Raw genomic sequence first — 21,326 nt, 5'->3', positions numbered from 1 at the left:
ACCTACTTCTCTTTTTCTCCTCTTTCCTTTTTCTTTCTTTTCCTAGCAGATAAGGAAAGATGAAGCTGCTTCCTTTAGGGCTTAATTTTCAGAAAGATAATGTCGTACTGGGCTGTAAGCTCAGAAAAGTGCTCTGGAAATTGATAGGAAACAGATCTGACGTGGCGGTTGTCGGACGGCAAAGGAGACCATTAGTTTCCTTGTCTTTCATGTTCCCTCGTTTTGAACATTTTCCTGTCGTTGTGGATGCACCAGCCTCTGCACACGCGGCTGCGGGCACTGCCGTGTGGCTATTGTCGCCTTGGTCTCCGTGTTACTTACCCGCCTCTTCCTGTCCATCTTGTTGACCCGATCCGTGTTGTCACTATTTCGGGGACAGTTCCGGATCCAGACATCCAGTTCTGGACCCTGGATGGAAAAAGAGGTGACCATCCACATTTCACCGAGGACCCGTGGCCCAGAAATAGTAAATGTTTGTTCGACAAGGGATTTATTACCTTTCATGCCATGACTAAAGTTTAACTTTCATTGACCGACTGCTCCATCCAAATTGGTAAAAATAAATACTCGGGGACGAGTGTCATGGCCCTTTCACTGGCTTCCCCAGAGTCCGACTCCCCACTAAGCCAAACTCTCTATAGCACTTCATCTGAAAAGCAAAAATATAGCCATGCCAGGCGCTGGTATCACACACTCCATGGCTCCCTAGTGCCCTCTGAATTCAGTCCATGCTCCTTACCCAAACTTCAAGGCGCTGCAGGGTCTGGCTCTTTATTGACATCTCCAGCTTATTCTTGCCCCTGCTGTCTCAGAGGCTAGGGGCCAGAATAGGTGCATCGCTGAGGGGTCGGTCACAGAAGCAGCTGTGTTACGGGATACGTAGGACCTTACAGGAATCAGAACACACACGTGTGTGTGGAAGAAGCTGGGGAAGCAAAGGTCCGTGAAGGGGAGCTGTGGCTGCAGAGAGCTCACCAAGCATGAGTTACTGAGCATCATTACAAGAATTGGTGACGTAAAACAGCCAGAGCTCGCGGGGACATCTGGCCCTTGTCGTGTCCCGCTGAAGCAGAACTCTGTGAAGAGGGCTGATATAGGAGTGTCCGCCCCTCACCGCTTGTGAAAGTCTGGGGCACAGGAGAATCCGGCAGAGTGGGACGGGGTGGGGAAGAAGGCAGACACTGTCCGTCCATGCCCCGTGGCCTCACGTTCAAGTTGGCATTGCTTCCTTCCTTCCCGTCCTCCCTCCCTCCCTTCCTCCCGACAGACATCTTGAGTCTGGTCCGAAGCTGGCCCGGGGAAGAGCGAAGCCTGCGTAGGTGGCCCAAGGACATGCAATTTCCATTTTATTAAAAAGGACATGTGTTTGGGGGTGTCTGGGTGGCTCAGTTGGCTAAGCGTCCGACCCTTGGTTTCTGCTCAGGTCAGGATGTCACAGTTCGTGAGTCCAGGCTCCATGCTGACAGGGAGGAGCCTGCTTGGGATTCTCTCTCTCCCTCTCTCTCTCTCTCTGCCCCTCCCCCACTTGCGCTCTCTGCCTCTCTCAAAATGAATAAATACAACTTTAAAAATAAATAAATAAAAGGGACATATGTTTCCAATGTTGCGAAACCACAATCCAGCTCAACTATCCCCCCTTTTTTTTTAAGTTTATTTATTTAATTTTGAGAGAGAGAAGGGGGGAGGGGCAGAGAGAGAGAGAGAGAGAGAGAAGGAGAGAGAGAATCCCAAGGAGGCTCCGCACTGTAAGCACAGAGCCCGGTGTGGGGCTCGAACCCACAACTGGGAGATCATGACCTGAGCCAAGATCAAGAGTCGCTTGCTTGCTGGGAGCGCCTGGGTGGCTCAGTCGGTTGAGGGTCCAACTTTAGCTCAGCTCACGATCTCACAGTTCATGAGTTAAACCCCATGTTGGGCTCTGTGCTGACAGCTCAGAGCCTGGAGCCTGCTTCGGATTCTGTGTCTCCCTCTCTCTGCCCCTCCCCTGCTCGTGCCGTGCTCTCTCTCTCTCGCTCTCAAAAATAAATAAAAACATTAAAAAAATTTATTAAAAAGTTTAAAAAACAGCACCTCCTTATTGGGAATCAAGTGACACAGAAGTCTGAAAAGGAAAAAACTAAACGTTATGTCTCCCTGCCAGCCCCACTCACTCTTTGTTTTATCATCAAACCAGCAGAAGCCCAAAGAGGTTAAGTGTCTCGCCCCTCATCACACAGCCTTATCATTTTGGCTTAATGAAGGAGGCTCTTATGAGTGATCTATCTCTTAAAAGGCTACGCTCTCAAAGCCCGTTCTCCAAAGTGCATCGTCATCCACCCAAGAGGTCCGAGAGTGTCTTCACTTAACAAATTTGCATTGATCACTGTGGTTGCAATTTCCACTTTGACATGAAATTGGGCAGACTGAGAGTGATTGTCAGGCTGCTGTAGGGTGGTTCTTATGGGGTGGTTGTACCGACCGGAGCAACCACGGATGAGGGGCTGGCCTCGGTCTTGGGGACTCAATTTTATAGTTTACTTGAGCCAAGTCAATGAATTACGAATTTATATTTGCAGTGACCAGAATGCTTGTGGACACATGATCTGGCTCAGGGGCTTTCAAAGTCGTTGATCCTGGCCCACCGTAAGAAATACATTAAAATTTTTTTAAATGTTTATTTATTTTTGAGAGAGAGACAGAGTGTGAGTGGGGGAGGGGCAGAGAGAGAGGGAGATGCAGAATCCGAAGCAGGCTCCAGGCTCCAGGCTCCGAGCTGTCAGCACAGAGCCCAACGCGGGGCTCGAACTCACGAACTGCAAGATCATGACCTGAGATGAAGTCGGATGCTTACCGACTGAGCCACCCAGGCGCCCCAAGAAGTACATTTTATGAAGCAGCACACACACACACACACACACACACACACACACACACACACACCAGCACACATCTGTACCTCTGAAACAAACGTCTCACAAAACAATGCTTAAAACTACCTCTGTGACTCACTCTAATGATTTTTACTCCATTCTATTTTACTTCATTTTAAAATGCTGCTTGCATCTGTCTAGATGTATTTCGTGACCTACCACCCATCAGTCTTGAGTCACGGCTTCAAAATCGCTGATCTAGGGCGCCTCTTCTTTCAATCAAGGAATCTCAGAAGTGGAATTAATCACCAAAGTGCTCATTCTGCCTTGAATCAGAGCCAAGGGTGTCTGAGGGTTTGGAGGGCAAGTTCAGAGAGGCTGCCGTCGGTCCGCCTGGGTTACTTCTGCTCCACGATGGGGCTCACTTCTCAGTGACCACACTGGTTCACGTTGCCAAGCAGTGATCATCGCTCCCGTTTATTGAGGGTTTACAGTGCGCTACGTGATGGAGAGTCAAAGAGGAAGAAAGAGGTCTGATAATAAGGTAGAAAGAAGTGGATAGACCCAAGCAAGAGAAAGCAGCCCTCTGTCAAAGTTCCCACCCAGACACAAGTGTCCTGGAAATCGAGTTGTTTTAGCACCTGCCGGCGTCCTTGAGATGTGGCAGGGGAAACACCTGCCACTGACTTGTCAGGGTCACCGAGCATGATACAGTTCGCAAAGCCTTAGGAGAAAACCCCCAGTAAGGGTTTCACGTGGGAAGGGCTGCTCAGGTTCTAGGGTGGGGGCTCAGGACCGCAAATCTCCCCAGCATTCCTGTCATGAGATGAGGGAAAGCAGATGCACAGTCCTCCCGGCGTCCCAGGTGGGAATTCTGTGCACAAGATGCTCCTTGATGGAAAAAGAGACATTAGGGAAAAAGAGCCGTCTTGTTTGTTTGTTTTGCATTTGGGAACTCCAGGCAGGCTGCAGGCTGTACGTCTTCGTCTGCTTCTGATCAAGTTCATGTAGATAGCGAATCTCATGGCTGCATATTCTGTCATTTAACCGGTCAATATCAGTGTGTGGGAGAACGCTGGGCTCACAAAGGACAGATGCCCTCTCTTCTGATGCCCTGCGCGAAGCAATCAAGGCAAGAAGGGCTGGGAATGGGAGCCGAGGGTCGACACCAAATTTTCATCTACTTAGATCGTAAATAACTAGACCAAGTTGTAAATAACAACTAGATTGAGATCTAAAACACTGGCAGCCCCCCAGGAGGCTCCCTCCTGCCCTCCCAGTCAGTCCCCACCTAAGGTAACCCATTCTTCGGACCGACAGCAGCAATTAGTTTTTGCTTGTTTTTCAGTCGCGTGTAAATGGCTCCGTAACATATGCATTCTTTTGTGTCTGACTCCTTTGACTCACAATTACGTTCGATTTATGCATGTGGCTGCACGCGCCAGTGGTTCATGCTTTTTCATTGCTGCGTCGTATTTCCATTGTATGGCCAGGCTATGATTTGTCCATTCCACGGTTGATGGATGTCTGGACTCTTTCTGTTTTGGCTGTGAATAAAGCTGCTGTGAACATCTGAGTACAGATTTTTTGGGGGGTGGGGAGGGGGGCATACCTAAGTACGCATTTCTGTCGGAAATATGCACATCTTGGAGTAAAATTCCTTGGTCATATGGTAAGTGCATATTTAGCTTTAGCGGATTCTTCCAATTTTCCAAAACGGTCAAACCAATTTACACTCACAAGAGCTCCATCTGTTCTGTGTCCTTGTCAACATTTGGGTTTTGTTTGTACTTTTTAATTTTAGCCATTCTAACATAAAACACTGTTATAGGCATCATTCCACGTTGTACGGGTTATCTTGAATCTTCCTGACAAGCCTGTTACTGGTCCCACTTTCTTTTCTTTCTTTTTTTTTTTTTTTTATGCATTTATTTATTTTTGAGACACAGAGAGAGCACAAGTGGGGAGGGGCAGAGAGAGAAGGAGACACAGAATCGGAAGCAGGCTCCAGGCTCCGAGCTGTCAGCACAGAGCCCGATGCGGGGCTCGAACCCACAAACCGTGAGATCATGACCTGAGCCGAAGTCGGACGCTTGACCGACTGAGCCATCCGGGCACCCCCTGGTCCCACTTTCTGAATAAAGAACCTTGGGAAGTCAGGGCATTTGCCTAAGTTTCTCCCAACCAGAGTGAATTAAAGTTGAGAATCCAATGGTGCAGGTAACACCCTGGTTCCCGGTCCATATGCTGAGCCACGACCAATGCTCACTCTGTCACCTACCAAACCAGTGTTTAGGGGCGCGATCCCATGGACCTCATCCCCATGGGTAATCGTATTATTCCATTAAGCAACACCTCTGCGTCTGGGCTTGTACCCTCACTCCATTCTTGACCCCCCCAGTGTCCTATATTGCTGGAAGTAGTTCTTTTCCGTTACTCAGAGCATAAATTTCAGCGAAACCATACCCTCTTGCCCCCTAACAAATAGCAGTTTACTTGAACCAGTGACCAAGGATTTCATTCTCTTGAGGGGAGGAGAGATTTCCAAGGCTGCGGGGACAGTTTCTAGGGTGCCCCCCCGTGATCCCGTCTCTTGGTGTTCACACCCTTTGTGCAGTTACCTCTCATGGGGTGTGGGCGGGATCAGTGGCTGGCTTTGAGCTAGAACACCACGCAAGGGGAACGTGTGTATAAGATTATAATGCCCCTCTTGTGATGCATCGTTGAGGCACGTGGCCATGCTCAGGGGGTCTACGTCACAAGAAGCTGGCTGTCACTTCTAGGAGCTGAGGGCAACCTCTGGCCCACAGTCAGCAAGAACCTGAGGCCCTAAATCTGACAGGCCCCAAGGAACTACACGTCAGCGGGACCCACATAAACTTGGAAGCAGATCCTTCTCCAGCCAAGGCTCAGATGCGACGGCGGCCCCAGCATGTTCTTGATCGCAGCCTCGTGAGCCCCTGAACGGAGGGGGCTCATCCCTACCCAACCCCCGATGCACAGGGGCTTTGAGGTGCTAAGTGTCACCTTCAGCTGCAAAGTTTGTGGGCACGTGACTCCCCAACGATCACTAACGCAAAAACCTCGTCGCTGCCCGGAGACGGCGAATGCAATCAAAACACCCGATCTGATCAGCCAACAGATCTCGCCCAGGTTAAGTGCTGGCAGGAAACAACCACAGCGTTTCTAGATGGGGGGAAACTCCCCGTGGAGATGCTAAAGTCCTGCACCTCGTGACCAGCAGATGAAGGTTTGGGAGCCCAACATCCCCGTGATGTCTGGACCGTGATCCCACAGTCTTGGGAAATCACTTTCTCTCGCGCGCATCTGTTGGGTTCCAAGTGTGATTGGAGCAGTCCTAAAGACTCCCGAGGGGGCTGTTGGCTGGAGTAACATTTCTTGAGCAAGGGTTCAGAGTTTCCCAATATGTGCTGGGTGTCCATATGGATGGGAGCTGGATTGATGGGGCAGCAAAGGTGGGTGAGCACAGGGGAGAGGTCAGGTGCTGTCAGATAAGCCCCGGCACCCGGATCCTGCCTGTGACTCTGCATCTCACTCCCTCCCGCCACCCCCTCCCCCGCAGCAGACTGACCCCACGGAGTCACCATTTGCATGTGGCATCTATTTGCATAGCACACACTGGTCCCTGGCACTTGCTAGGAGGAGGCAAAACAGACGTTTCTTTTCAAGGCCTCCGGGGTGGAAGCGTTTTGCCCCCATGCTCTTCGTCACGCTTGTTTGTTTAGAAAAATGAAGGCCTCCATGGACAGAACTACCATTTGTTTGCTCCCTCGCAGTCCTATATAAAGCAGTTTGTAAGGAAAGTCCTCCAGAAAAATTCGGCCTCACCCTCTCCCTCTCCCCAGCCCCCCCGCCCGGCTCCTGTCTTTTTCTGGGCTTATGTCAAAGTCAGGGGAAGGTCATCATCCAGAGAGCTGCCAGAGGTCCCGTGCGCAAGGCCAACCGGACCATGTCACATCTCTGCTTGATGCCGTCCATGGCTCCCCATTGCTCTCAAGGCAGAGGCCCCGCTCTTTGGAGTGGACTTCATGGACCTGCAAGGGTGTGACTTCTGCCCCATCTCGGTCGCAGGCTTCACCTCACCCCTCATCCCCGGGCTTTCCAAGAACGCTTCTTCTACTCAGGGCTTTTGCCCAAGCTTCCACTGCTGCCCGGAAGTCCTCTCCCTTCCTCTTTCTGCCCCCCTTCAGTTCTCGGCTTCAGTGTCACCTCCTCAGAGAGGGCCTCCTGGATCCACACCTACTTGTGAGGTCTCCCGTCACAGGCACGATCACGCAGCACATAGCGCGATCTTAATTCAAGAGTCAGTTACGTGCTAATGAAGTATACTTGCTAGAATGTTACCCTGTGGAGGTAGGGGTGTCCACCTGGCCCCTACTGTCGTCCAGGGCCTTGCACACAGTAGGCCCCAACAAATACTTGCTAAATAAAGCACTGATACAGTAAAGGAATCTGGGAATACATGAATGAATGGGGAGCAGTGTCATTATTTATTTATTTATTTGTCTTAAAATATTTGTTAACATTTATTTATTATTTATTTAAAAATTTTTTTTATGTTTATTTATTTCTGAGACAGAGAGAGACAGAGCATGAGAGGGGGAGGGGCAGAGAGAGAGGGAGACCCAGAATCGGAAGCAGGCTCCAGGCTCCGAGCTGCCAGCACAGAGCCCAACGCGGGGCTCGAACTCACAAACTGTGAGATCATGACCTGAGCCGAAGTCGGTCACTCAACCGACTGAGCCACCCAGGCGCCCCACGTTTATTTAGTTTTAAGCGAGAGACAGAGTGCAAGCAGGGAGGAGCAGAGAGAGAGAGGGAGACCCAGAATCTGAAACAGGCTCCAGGCTCTGAGCTGTCAGCACAGAGCCGGACGCAGGGCTCAAACCCACAAACTGCGAGATCATGACCTGAGCCGAAGTCGGAAGCCCAACCGACTGAGCCACCCAGGCGTGCCACAGTGTCATTTTTTAGATCTGAGACCTTCCTTGGCTCCTTGGAGAGACTTCCCTTTCAAAAACGATCACTTTAGCTTTGGGGTTCATGGTGGCTGGACTCTGATTCCCTCCAGGGGACGGATGTTTGCCTTTGGAGGGGCCGGGTTTGGTGACACGGATGGACTCCGTGAAGGTCTGCAGGCTGGGACGGCAGGGGGTGACACTGGGCTGGTCACGGTGACAGGAAGGGGATCTTCAGGGCTGGAGTGGTTCCAATCCCCACATAAGCCTGAGATACTTCAGAACTGGCCTGGAGAAGGCGATTCTCGGAGGGAGAGCATTCTAGACTTGAGACTGGCCAGAATTCCAGGACTTTTTGTGGTCTGCCAAATTCCACGCTTGGCTCTTCCCGGAAACAATTACGTGCCGTGGGGGCCCTGGGAGAATGTGTGGGTGTTGGCAAGACTAGGCACAGAGGCGATCGGGCCTGACTCCACCATGGGGACTTCACTCATTCAAGTCCTGTTGGGCCCAGCTGTGTGCTTTACCATCTCATTTAATCCCTACAACAATCTTTGCCAGATATATATTTTAAAGTTAATTTATTTATTTTGGGGGGGGGGGAGGAGAGAACGAACTGGGGAGGGGCAGAGAGAGAAGGGGACAGAGGATCCAAAGTGGGCCTCTGCAGACAGCAGAGAGCCTGATGCAGGGCTCAAACTCACGAACCACGAGATCATGACCTGAGCTCAAGTTGGACACTTAACCGACTGAGCCAGTCAGGCGCCCCTAATCTTTGCAATATTAATTATCCTCAATTACAGAGGAGACAAGGGAGATTCAGAGAGGGGAAGCCGCTTTGGCTAAGATCATACAGGTAACGACAGAATGAGACTCAGACCGAGGCTTACATCAATGATCCATTCTCTTTATTTTCAAGCATGCCACACCCCGAAATGGCTCTAGGTCAATAGGGTCAGCTGAGTGGTTCTTGGGGCTGCCCCAAACACATTATACATACATGCATGATCGCACATATTCGCACAGATAATCGAGGCAAATGAAAGGCAAAGCCTTCTAATTTATGGTCAGGAATACGGTTTAAAACTCAGACATTTCTTGCGGTACCTGTGTGGCTCAGTCAGTTAAGCGTCAGACTCTTGATTTTGGCTCAGGTCATGATCTCACAGTTCGTGGGTTTGAGCCTCACATCGGTCTCTATGCTGACAGAATGGAGCCTGCTTGGGATCCTCTCTCTCTGCCCCTCCCCTACTCTCACTCTCTCTCTCTTTCTCTCTCTCAAAATAAATAAAATAAACATTAAAAAAAAAAACCACTCAGACATTTCTATGAAAGTTGACCAACAAATTCACACTACAGTGTAAATGGCTGATAGGAGATATTTTTCATGAAAGCAGTTCTCGATGAAGGAAGAGGGCATTTGGAAGAGACAATAGTGCCCGAAGGGCTAAAGGGACAACAAGAGAGAAAGGGGAAGGAAAAGGAGAAATGGACTTAGGAAATGAAAGGAGCCTCAGAAGAGAATTCTCGACAGCTTTGCATTACTGCTTAGGGGTGGCTTTTGAGCAGAAACTCGAATGGTGAGAGGCCAAGAAAAGATCTGGAAGGAGAGCATTCCAGGTAAAGAAACCAGGAGGAAAAAGCCCCCGAAGTTAGACTCGGGTTGGCCAGTGTGACCCAGGCTTGGCGAATGGATTTGCAGTAGCAGAAACCGAGTTAGAGCATTTTCTTGGGATTTTCCAGCTTAGCGCACAACTGAACGTGTACTATGTTATCTTGTCTGACCCAGAAGCCCCCATGACTTAGAGTGCAGGGGGGCTATTTAGAAGACAGGAATTAGGGGAGAAAAAGCTCTTTCAACCCGCCGGGTTCAACTGCTATTAATTTAGTTATGGTACTTGCTTCGCAAGGGACTTGGCATCTTTCTCTTGTTGAAAATGAAGCCAACCGTCTCCATCCCGGCGTTTGGGGAAGAGTTAATGAGATAGTCACGCAAACTATTCCATGTGATAGTTGGTATACCATAAGCATCTAATAAGTGCTGCCTGCTATTATTATTTCTATTTCATACAGCCAGAGTGCCCTATTTGGAAGAGGATGTCAGCGTGGCCATCTACCTCCTAAGACTGGTTCTGTGTCCTGGCGGATGAGTGATTTCTTTTTAGTGCCTGCCACACTGATGGTGCTCAGCGAAATGTTTGTTGAATGAATGCAAGCGTGAACAAAGGTGGCACAGATCAGGCGGAAATAGAAGGCAGAGCATAAAAACACGTGGGCAGAGGAGTTTGAAGATAACTTGGTAAGCAATGGGGAGTTATCGAAGGCTCTGGAGCAGGGGCAGGGAGGTGTCAGGATTGGAGGAGGGCTGGGTTGGAGGCAAGGTGAACAGCTGGCAAGCTGGGGGCATCTCCTGGATGAGGAACGTGACAGATTTGTTCTGAAGGTTCCAGGGAGGAGGGAAGGAGGGCTTTCCTTTTCGTGTTTCCTGCTGGCATGGAGAACTGCAAATCACCCTGCATGACTCCCCTCTGTCCTGGCACACAGCAAGGTGTGTGCAGGGGCCCTGGATGCTACCCTATACCGGGCCGGGGTCCCTCTCGTTCACCTGTGTCGTATCTCCAGCCAGAAGAGTCCAAAGCATATCTGATAAGTTTTGAAACCTTCCACTGGCTTCCCTAAAATAGCTTCAGTTCCCCTCTGCGGCTCCCAGGCCCTACCTAATCCCATCCTGCTGACCTCCCTGACACGTCTCTCCTGTTCCTCCTCCTCTCTCTAGGGGCTGCCCATCTGGACTCAGCTGGTCTGATCTTTCCCTAATCTGGATTTCTCCCATGTGGCGTGTGCCTGAACTAAAGGTTCAAGGGCGACCTTCTCAGCCTTTAACCACGGGAATCCCTTGGCGGTCTGGTTATGGTGCAGATTCCCCCTTGGGTAGGCATGGGGTGGGGCCTCCTCCTTGAGGCCCAGGGGGTCCGGGCTTGTGAGAAGTGCAGTCTCTCAGGGCCCCCCTCTGGCTTTCTGAGTCTGGATCTGCACATTCGCAATTTCAGCACCTGGGTGTCTTGCCGGGGGTGGGGGGGGGGCTCTAGGCCAGCACATGTGATCACCTTTCTGGTGGCTCTGGGGGGCGTCCTCTTAGATCGGGGTTATGCCAGGGCTGGCCCAGTGACCATGATTTTGTTTCTGAGTCTACACCCATGAGCTCTGACACTATGAGACCAGTTGGGATGCTCTCACCTCTGGCTGGGAGGGAAGAAACAGAACCGGCTGCGGCTGCGTGAGAACGAGATGCTAGCTGAGAGGTGGGGAATAGATTCACTGGTCCCCTGCAGCCACTGGCCCATGTGGTATGCCCCACATGACTTGTGTTTGAAGGGTGTGACAGGGCAGCCCAATAGGATTTTTCTTAGCAGACTGGGGTCTATGGTGGCCTTTCTCGGACGGGTCTCGATATAATTTCCCAGCTGAGTGGCCCATGTCCTTTTAGGCAGAACCGCAGAGGGAAGGTCACCGGGTTAAGGGCCCGAGGTAACTTGCCAATGCAGCCAAGTTCAGGCCTTGTGACTTACATACCCAGAGGTCATCTTCTCACTGCCAGAGAGGGAGACAAGATGGGCTTTCTGGTCCCACAGAAAAGCCAAGACCTGCCCTGGGTGTCTGAGGGTTCCGAGGGGCTCGCTTTCCAAATGTCATTGCTGGCCCTGCATTCCTGCCTCTGCTCAGCTCTCAATCTCTCCGTCTTTTGGCTGTTCCTTTATCACGGGTGTTGGGCCCGGGTGGCCCCTGGCTCCCCATATCCCCTGCAAGCCACCAGCGAAGTGCCCACAAATACAAGCCATGAGGTTGTAAGGGTCACCGGAAAGGCACGGCCTTGCTCTGCCGAACAGCAAACTCAAAACATCACAGATGACAGAGGAACAGACTTCCTATTCCTGAATATTCCCTGGACCACCTCCCCTCCCCCACTGTCCCCCTCCCCCCCAGGGGATTTTCACTGGAGAGCCTGGTCTCAGGCCATTTCATTGCTTTCTCTGCCTTACTCTCTCCTTCTGCAAATCTTTCTGTTAGGCAAAGGGATTGATCTCTGGCGAGCAGAAGGATTAACTGCGTACTGTCTGCATATTGTCTGATAACGGTAAAACCGAACCCCACAAGATGTTATGTTACTGAGGGGCGTCCGTATTCTTCACCGTGCAAAGGGATTCGCTGTAGGATTACATAGATCCAGAGAACTTTAGAATTTGATGGGACCTTGGGCACCAGCTCATTCAATCCCTTTACTAGGCAGGGGTGCGCGGTGAGATTTAAACGGTGTAAGAGGCTTGCTTCCAGCTACTCGGCAATGCCAGAGTCAGGGGCGGTGGGGGCGGGGGGGAGGGTCGTCACATTCAGCATGACTTCTTGTGTCCCAGGACCGGGCTCTTCCCATCAGGCCTTGCATGATATAGAGAAACTCCCAACAGTGAGGAGGATAAAATCAGTGACAATATTTTTTCGAGTGCGTTCTATGTGTCAGATGGTGTCCGAAGTGCTTTTCGTGGGCTATAACATTGGTCTCCCAGCAATGCCACGAATACCAGTGAGAGAGTGCTGAGGCAGAGAGAGATGAAGCGATTCGTCTAAGGTCACACAGCTCAGAAGTACTGGCACGGGGGTTCCAATCCAGGCTACCTGGCTCCTGAGCCCACGTGCTGAACCACAACACTCTAAGGTTTCTCTTTAGACTCCCTGACCCGGAGCCCTGGCAGAGAGATGAGTTTCCACCTATTTATTTATTTATTTATTTATTTATTTATTTATTTATTTATTTTAATGCTTATTTTTGAGAGAGAGCAGGGGAGGCGCAGAGAGAAAGGGAGACACAGAATCCAAAGCAGGCTCCGGGCTCTGAGCTGTCAGCACAGAGCCTGATGCGGGGACCAAACTCGCGAACCGTGAGATCGTGACCTGAACCGAAGTTGGAGGTTTAACTGACTGAGCCACCCAGGCGCCCCTCCATCGACATATTTAGAGGAAGGTACTTCTGTAGTGAACATAATTTCAGTGCCACGCAAACCAAAGCTTGATATCAGGTCTCCCGACAGATCTTTTAAAGTACTGGGTGGTTAGGCATAGGGCCGCCATTCAAGTTTGTAAAGCTTTGCTGATAGAATAAACGCAGGTCGTATGACACACACATGGAAAGAAGTGGGATTGTGATGAAGGTTACAGGTGAAATGGGGTCACCATCCTAACATGATTGAAAGAAATCGTGTTAATTAAGTCATGAAACTGTGTTACACCATCCTGCTAGAGATGTCTGCAGACTTCACAGAGTGAGAAGTTTGGAAATGAACCCACTCAAATGCCAATCGTGTGTATTGCTTTTGGGGTAGCAAAATTATCTTGCTGTTGCAAAAAAAACCGATCATGTCACTTACAAAACACGTGCTTGCAAACCAATCATGTCACTCTTAGCAGTGATTGAATGAAAGATGGTGATATTAATAAATTAAGGCCAGGCATGTTCTGCTGGTCTCCGACATCAGCTCATCTGAATCTTAGACTTGACTTTTTTCCTGTGGGCTTGATTAATTTCCTGGAATATCCCTCACTTCACTGCCCCGCCCTCCCCGCCCGGTCCTCTATAGTCTGGAGATTTTCACTGTGGGTAGGCAGCCCCAGCTAAGCCCAGAATCTAAAACAAAAAAGACGAGTTAGCTCTCTAGTTAACTTCTTCCTTTCAAGTGGCTATCATAATTAACCCTGGAGAGTATGAACTTTAATGTATCCATCTCAGCTACGTTTTCCCAGAATCCTGGAAACTCATAGAAAAGAGAACATTACGAACCTTGTAGGAACTCAGCAGTTTCATCTATTATCACAGGCAGTGGGAGCCCAAAGCTATTTAAATCATCAGGGGGAAGGGCAGGGTGGGACCGTAATTATTCGCAAGGGGCATGATTGGCCTAGTGCAAACGGACTGTCATTTTTCTCTGTGCATAGTAGTGATTACAGGCTGGCCATGGTGTTTAGCAACAGGATCTAGCGGGTCACTTAGGACAACTTCATCACTGTCATTAGCGCCTCTTGCTTGCAGTGAACACAAAAAGCTGTTCAACGTGAAGAGAGTTAAGGGAAAGAAAGAGAGGAGGGGGTGGAAAAAGCCAAGGAGAGAGCCAGGGAGGCAAGGTTCGCACACTATTAATACCAAGGAAAAATACCCCTGGGTGCTCCAGTCAGCTGACTTCAATGGTGAAGCGGCCTCAGTTAGGGGACCCAATTTTGGACTCCCTGCTCTTTCTCCTAGAAGAGTAATTGCTTATGTTTATGGAGGCTAATCATTTATGCCAATGTTCGTTCCTAGAAAAGCCCCAGGGGGATGTTATTTTTGGTAAAGGGTCTTCCTGCTTCAAGTGTAGTGACTGAATAACTAGTTTCAGTATCTCCTCTCGCATGCCAGGGTAAAATGAAACAAAATAAATAGAGGAAGTGCAGTGACCTTTGTTGGGGACCTACTGGATGCCAGGCAAGGTGGCATTTTACGTGTATCATCTCCTGTGTCTTCTCAATAACCCTGGGGGCTGTGGCTTGATGAGATCCATAAAGGACAGAGAGGTAGAAGGTTGTCCCTGAAATCACCCGGCCAGTGAGAGCCAAGCAGGGATTTGAATTCAGGTGTCTCTGGTTCCAAGTTTATTACATTATGTCAAACACACACACACACACACACACACACACGCGCGCGCGCGCACACACACACACACGCATACACATAAACCAACCCCCTCCCCCGCCAAACAAAACAAGCACGACCACCAAAATTCTAAACTGACGTCAGAGGCGAGGTTAAAAATCTCCCCCCTTGCAAGATCATGAAAAAGTAGGCAAGAAGTATGTATTTCAGGATCTGATCCTGTGAAAGCTTGAATGATCAAAAGTCATATTGAAAGAAATCGTGTTAATTAAGTCATGAAAGTGTGTTACACTTTTTTGGGGGAACTTACCCCTCCTCCTGGGGTGACCTTTGACAAGACATTCTGTGTTCCCGTTTTTAGGGAAAAGAAAAAAAGTGGGTAGAAGATGAAAGTTTGATATTTGATCACGCAAATCTTTGTCTCATTCGTGTATTTTGCTTGTGCTGGCTTTCTGCTGCCCGACCAAGTTCCTTTGACTCATGTTCCGACTCCTTACGTCCTTCTTATCCTTTTCTGGACAACTTTACCAATATCGTGCCTTAGATCTTGAGAAATATCTGGTAAAACTGGCCAATTGGGATGGCAGGCATAACTGGGAAACAGATGGGGGGGGTGTGGTAAGAAAGGGAGGGAGAGAACAAAAGAGGGTAGCCGTTCTCAAGACACCCAGAGGCTGCCTCTGCTGTGACATTACATTTAATGCCGAAAACTTGACCTGAGCCATTTCTGGTGAGCTCTGTTAAACCCTGTAAGCTATTGGCAGGATGCTTACTCACTTTGTACTGAGTCCGGGCTCCTGGTGCAGTGTGACCAATGGGCATGAATTCAGGGGGATTGAAAAAAATTAATTCCCAGGGATGCCTGGGTGGCTCAGTCTGTTGAGCACCAACTCTTGATTTCGGCTCAGGTCACTGTCTCCCGGTCCTTGGGTCGGAGCCGTTCATTGGGCTACGCACTGACAGCACGGAGCCCGCTTGGGATTCTCTTTCTCCCTTCCTCTCTGTCCCTTGTTTTCTCTCTCTCTCTCTCTCAAAATAAACAAATAACCTTAAAAAAAAAATTCCCAGCCCAGGTCATCTTGGGACTTCCTGGGTGTCCCTTACCACCACTCCAGCCAGAGTACCAAGTGGGTTCTAAAGGGGACTTGTGTGTACCGCGGGGGGGGGGGGGGGGTAAGAAGCAAATGAAAACCTCAGGCAGGGGTTGGGTGGTGGTGAACAGACGCTGAGACCAAGACCGAGGATCAGGAAGCTGGAAAGTCCCTCCTGCTTTGGTGTCTGGGTTCTCGCTTTTCCACTTCCCTAAATCACCCTGGCGGTGGGCCCCTGCGCACAGTGGGTGCCCCCTGATTCTCTCTTTAACTGATGGCAAAACCACAAGAGCCGGACTCCCTAGTTCTCGTTCTCAGCGATCAGGTTAACATCCAACCTCCAACCTCTCACCTGAGTGCAAGGGAGCTGTGACCACCTTGACCAGAGAGAGTGCTCCTCCATCAGGGGGCTCCCCTCCCTAAGGGCAGCTCCCATGGGAGCGCTCACCCCACTTCGCCCCGGTTTAGCATGAGAGAAGCAACTTTCTCCAGCTTTTAGGGTTTTCCTGGCTGAATTCACAAGCGAGGATGTTTGGAGTCAGGGGCGAGGCTTGGCGGGGGGGGGGGGGGGGGGGGGTGGTGGTGCCGGCCGGCTGGGTGCTGTTCGAGGGTAGCCCGGAACCAAGGCTTCGGCAGCCCCTGCGGGGACAGGTGGGGCACGCGCTTTTCTGGGGCCACCCCAGGCCTCCCGCAGGAATGCTGACTGGCACTGTCCGGTTTGAGAAGTAGCGTGTCTACGGCCCGGGAGAGCTCCCCACCGCTTCTTGGGTGGTGGGCGTCGGGTCCAGGGCATCCCCGGCTGGCAGGGGTCCGGAGGAGAGGGGGCGTGAGCGCGCCTGCAGCGGGAGGCGGGAAGTGGGGAGGAGGAGGAGGGAAAAAAGGAGGGGGAGGAGGAGGAGAGGAAGTCCCCCGTGGCCACCCCGAAGGGAGGGCGGGACGGTGCCCGCGGGCACTCGGTCAGGAGACGAGGGCTGGGCCGGCAGGGCAGCTACGCCGGCCAACCGAGGGACTACGACCGCCGGGCGCGCGCTCCCCGCCGACCCCCGGCTAGAGGGGCGGGGGCGGCGGCGCGTGCGCGGGGCGGCGCGCGGGGGGCGCGCGCGGGGGGCGGGGCGGCGCGCGGCGACCCCAGCTGGCGCGAGGCTGCGGCGCGCCGAGCGGGGCGCGGGGGCGCGCGGGCGGGAGCGCGCGCGGGGGGGGCTGCCCCGGGGCGGCCCCCCCACGTCGGGGCGCGGCGGGCGGCGGCGGCGGGAGCGCGTCCCGTCCGGGTCCCGAGGAGTCGCCGCCGCCGCCACCGCCGCCGCCGCCGCTCGCCAACATGGCGGACCTGGAGGCCGTGCTGGCCGATGTCAGCTACCTGATGGCGATGGAGAAGAGCAAGGCGACCCCGGCCGCCCGCGCCAGCAAGAAGATCGTGCTGCCCGAGCCCAGGTACCGGCCGCCCGGGTCCGCGCCGCCCCCCGCGCCGCCGCCCTCGGCGGCCGCCAGCGACCCCCTGCGTCCGGGAGGGTCGGCGCTCGGCCGCTGCTGTTCTCCTTCCCCCACCCTCAGCCTCACCGTTCCCGTCTCTGAAATGGGCATCAGAGGGCTGCTGGGAGGGGGGTTCCCGGGAGAGAGCGCCCCAAAGTGCCCAGCGTGGCGCCCCGCGCGCAGAAGCGCCCGGGCAACGGGCTGCCGGGAGGTGGTTGTGACTTGGCTGGACCAGCTCCAGCCCTGTCGCCCCCTCGTGTCCCATCTCTGTGGTCCTCAGCGCTCCTCTGCCATGGCTCCCACCTGCCCCAAGCCTGCCCTTCCAGCCCCATCCCTCTCCCTTCTGTCCCATCTCTGTCACCCGTCCAGCCTCATCCTCATGGGCCCCTTCTGCCCCGAGCCTGTGGCTCCCCCGTGCTGCATCCTGGTCGTTCCTTCTCTGGTTCCTGCTGCCCCTGTTGCCAACTGCGTCCTCTCCTCAGCTCCCTGTGTGCTCCTTAGCTGGGGAGTGCAGGCTTCTTGCCTTTGTCCCAGGTACTTAAGTGTAGTTTTCAGTGCTTTCTCCCCTTGGGGTCCAGTCTATTCTGCTTCCTATCCTCCCATCTTTTCCTCTTTCGTGCCCCCCGGGCAGTGATGAGTGGCTTGTGACCCACACAGTTTTCTTTTTGGTGCCAAGCCTATCGCCCAAGCAGCTTTCCTCAACTTGCAGATCCACTGGTGGTACTTTATTAAAAGGTTGAAATGGGATTCACTTTACACGCACATGGAAAGGTTGATTCCAGACAGGAATTTGTTGTTTAAATTACCAAAGAAGGGCCCGATTGAGTTGGCTAGGGGTTTTAGTGAGGGCCGTACCAAGTTCTAATTTTATCTCGAAAATGGTTTCTTATCAATGGAACCAGTTAAAGACTTTACTGGTTCCTGTCATTAGCACTACCCCAGAAAAGATCATTCATCAGATTAATAGAGTTTCAAATAGTGTATCAAAAGATTAGGGTTTGATTCCCCCCCCCCCCCACCTTAGCTTCTTTTCTGATTAACACCATCATGAGTTGTATAGTGAATGTGCTAAGTAGCTCTTGGGAGAATTGATGATAAAGAGAGGCATCTTCTTTGTGGTGAATTTGAAACCAGGCAGTTTGGTAAAATACTAGAAACTCAACCAAAACTATTCTCCACTGGCCAGCATCAGTGTTTCAAGCATTACACTTACCCAAGCTTGCTTAAATTGTTACCTTGACGTAAGAAAACAATCCTTCTTTTAATGCGAAGTGATCACCAGATAATTTTTCCAAGTCCGTTCATGAGCCTGAGCCCTATGAACAGAGAAAATTATCAGTCCCTTTGAGCTACTTGTTGTGAAAAGACCAACTGTGTAAATGAATACGTGGTAGATATTTTTGGCTCGCTTGCCCTTTTCATTAGCCTATGCACCCCCTTGGTTTTGCAGGGTGTGCTCTTTGCCAAGTAGGGAAAAGCAGGGGGGAGCACAGACCTTTTGGAGGAGTGTGAAATTAACACTCCTCTTCCGGAGTCTAACATACCCGTTGCTCATTGAAAATCAGTGCTGTTTAAATTTTTTTGGCAAACAGGAAGCTAAGTAAAACAAGAACCCCCAAACCAAGCCTGGATTTCATTTTTTAAAAAACTGCATTTTTATAAATATGGTATACAGTGCTTAATTAATTCCTTTTTCTTTTGCCTTTTCTACTTTTCCTGAAGGGCAGGGAATCCTAAATATATAGAGTCTCTAAACATAAAATTGACGAATCTTAGTTCATGGGTAGTTTTGGGGGGGGGGGCAAAATATAATATTAAAATTAGGAACTTCTGCTCGTGTGTGTGTGTGTGTGTGTGTGTGTGTGTGTGTGTGTGTGTGTTGTTTTGAACTTAATGTGACTTCTGCTTTTTTAGTGTCCTTCTCGAGAACATACTTACATGTTTCGGGTATTCACTTCCTTGTATGAATGCCTTTGTTTTCGGTGGTGTTCTTTGGTAACACTTTCTTTTAAGGCAGAACTGGGAGGTGGTGAGCGTATTTCTCATGACATTTCAAGTAAAACATCGTGCAGATTTTTATGTACCACTGGATGGCAGGTAGTGGTAGCTGCCTGCTGGACTTTGGGGTAAGGGTGGGAGGCTGCGGGGTTTCTCCATCTGGTAAGGAAGTTAATTTTCATTTTAAAATGCCTCAGCACAATGGTTCAAAAGACTAGTGTGATTTCACTCTGTCGGTAAAGGACGGTGGTCAAATGTTTTCTGATAAGAGTTTCTATTTCGGCTTCATTGTGGCATGAACTGTGTGATCACCAGTCTTTGGTGTTCTTGAAAGAGGTGTTTAGATTCGTCTTTTTAGTATCTCAGTGACGAGTATAACACTTGCCATGGGTCTGTCACCAGTGACCTTTTATTTCCAGCCGATTATTTGAAATCACTGTAGTATTTTCTGCATGCTTCCTCGTTTTAGCTGCTTTGCTTCTTCCGCAGTTTTAACCAGAAAAGCTACGGGACTGTGTAATATCTAGCTAGTTTAAATGAAAGGTTGGGTCTGCGGTCCCCTGCCTATTACAGGAGAGTCTCAGAAGATGGACCTGACCGTCCTGCCCCCTGGGGAGATCTTGCTTCTCTGAGATAGTGAGAGGCAACTGTTTTGTTATGTTGACACATTATTTAATTAACGAACCCATGAGTGTAAATCCCGGAATAGCTGACAGTTCGTTCAGATTACATAGCTGCTTCAGTTTACTGAAACATTTGTTGAGTTAATGTAGCTGATGATGGAATCTGTTGGGAAGACTGAACTGTGACCCACGAGCCCACTGTGCAGGCCCAGACAGAAACTCGAGCATTACACCGTGTTAGAGAAGAAGTACCTTTATTTGATAGGGTCTAATTCATAAGCTAAGACTTACAGAAGGGTCAGCGTCTTAAAGCCCTGGATCATCAAGACAACTTTAGGCTCATTACTCTTTTTAACCTTTTCCAAACAGAGTGAAGTCCCATTGGCTTGGTTGGGTAACATGAACTTGACCCTTTCCCTGCATCCCATGTCCATTTAGGAGACATTGACAGTATTGGATCATTAATTGCAAAGCCTGTCCTTTTATTTTATTTTTATTATTATTTATTTATTATTTATTTATTATTAAAGCTTTTTTTTTTTTAAATGTTTGTTTCTGAGAGAGAGAGACAGAGACAGAGAGCACGAGCAGGGGGAGGGGCAGAGAGACAGGGAGACACAGGATCCAAAGCAGGCTCCAGGCTCTGAGCTGTCAGCACAGAGCCTGATGTGGGGCTTGAACCCACAGACCGCTAGATGATGCCCTGAGCTGAAGTTGGATGCTTAACCAACTGAGGCACCCAGGCGCCTCAATTCACTGATTATTAAAAAAATTTTTTATGTTATATTTATTTTTTTAGAGAGAGTGCAAGCAGAGGAAGGGCAGAGAAGAGAGTGGGGGACAGAGGATCTGAAGTGGGCTCCACGCTGACATCAGTGAGCCCGATGTGGGGCTTGAACTCACAAACTGTGATACCGTGACTTAAGCCAAAGTCGGACGCTTAACTGACTAGCCACCCAGGCACCCCAGCAAAGCTTGTCCTTTTAAGGTATTCCTACCATATGATAGGAAGTTCTGAAAAATAACATTTGCAAGATTCTTTGTAACTTTCCTAGATCATTTAGAATATCCTTCAGGACATCTGTGACACCCTTTATTACATGACTTCAGTAGGGGGTTGTAGAAGCTGGGTCTCCAAGCCAGGCATGGAGAGACTATGATGAGCCTGACCACAGCCCCATCTTTCAAGGGGCTTTTTTTTTTTTAGTCTAGTGGGAAATACACAGTTGATCCAAGAAAGATGTTTATAAAGTTCAGTTTCTTGAAGATTCTATTTAACCACAGACAAGTAGCAATTTGGATGGCTTTTTTATTCTGCAATCATCGAACGCATTATGTTTGCTGAGCGTTTTACAAGAATTGCTTAGTTATTCCCTCCGAAGACCTATCCGGCCAGAGTATACATAGTAATGTGGTAATGCTGCGTCTTCCTGTTTATAACCGGATCAGATGGGATCCATGTTGAGAAGTAGCTCAGTTTTCTTCTTCTGTGGGAATGGAGTTTCTTCAGTGATTTCCCCGACTCCAGTCTGTGAGCCGTTGGGGGTAGACTTGAACTATTCCTCTGTTTTGGTTGTAGGGGATTCTGTGCCCGTGCACACCCCTCCCCAACTCGGAACTGAAGAGTCAATGTTGAAAGA

At 50.3% G+C, this 21,326-nt stretch overlaps 1 protein-coding gene across 5 annotated transcripts in view; it reads left to right on the top strand.

Annotated features, from left to right (window-relative positions):
• The first annotated feature begins 16,770 nt into the window (after nucleotides 1-16,770).
• The window catches only part of GRK3 (G protein-coupled receptor kinase 3), a 133,992-nt gene continuing 129,436 nt past the window's right edge, over nucleotides 16,771-21,326 (top strand). For 2 of the 5 annotated variants that reach the window (XM_086682201.1, XM_086682202.1), the window contains exon 1: nucleotides 16,772-17,026. In XM_086682201.1, coding sequence (XP_086538327.1) covers nucleotides 16,914-17,026 — 113 coding nt within the window. In that variant the 5' untranslated portion in view covers nucleotides 16,772-16,913. Of the gene's footprint in view, nucleotides 17,027-21,326 lie in introns of all 5 variants that reach the window. The other 3 variants (XM_086682203.1, XM_086682200.1, XM_086682204.1) reach the window with 3 other exon arrangements.

The sequence above is a fragment of the Puma concolor genome, chromosome D3, assembly GCF_028749965.1.
Source record: "Puma concolor isolate L17-30 chromosome D3, mPumCon1.1.hap2, whole genome shotgun sequence".
Taxonomy (NCBI): domain Eukaryota; kingdom Metazoa; phylum Chordata; class Mammalia; order Carnivora; family Felidae; genus Puma; species Puma concolor.
Note: the sequence above shows the minus strand (reverse complement) of the source record. Positions and strands in the feature narration are given on the sequence as shown.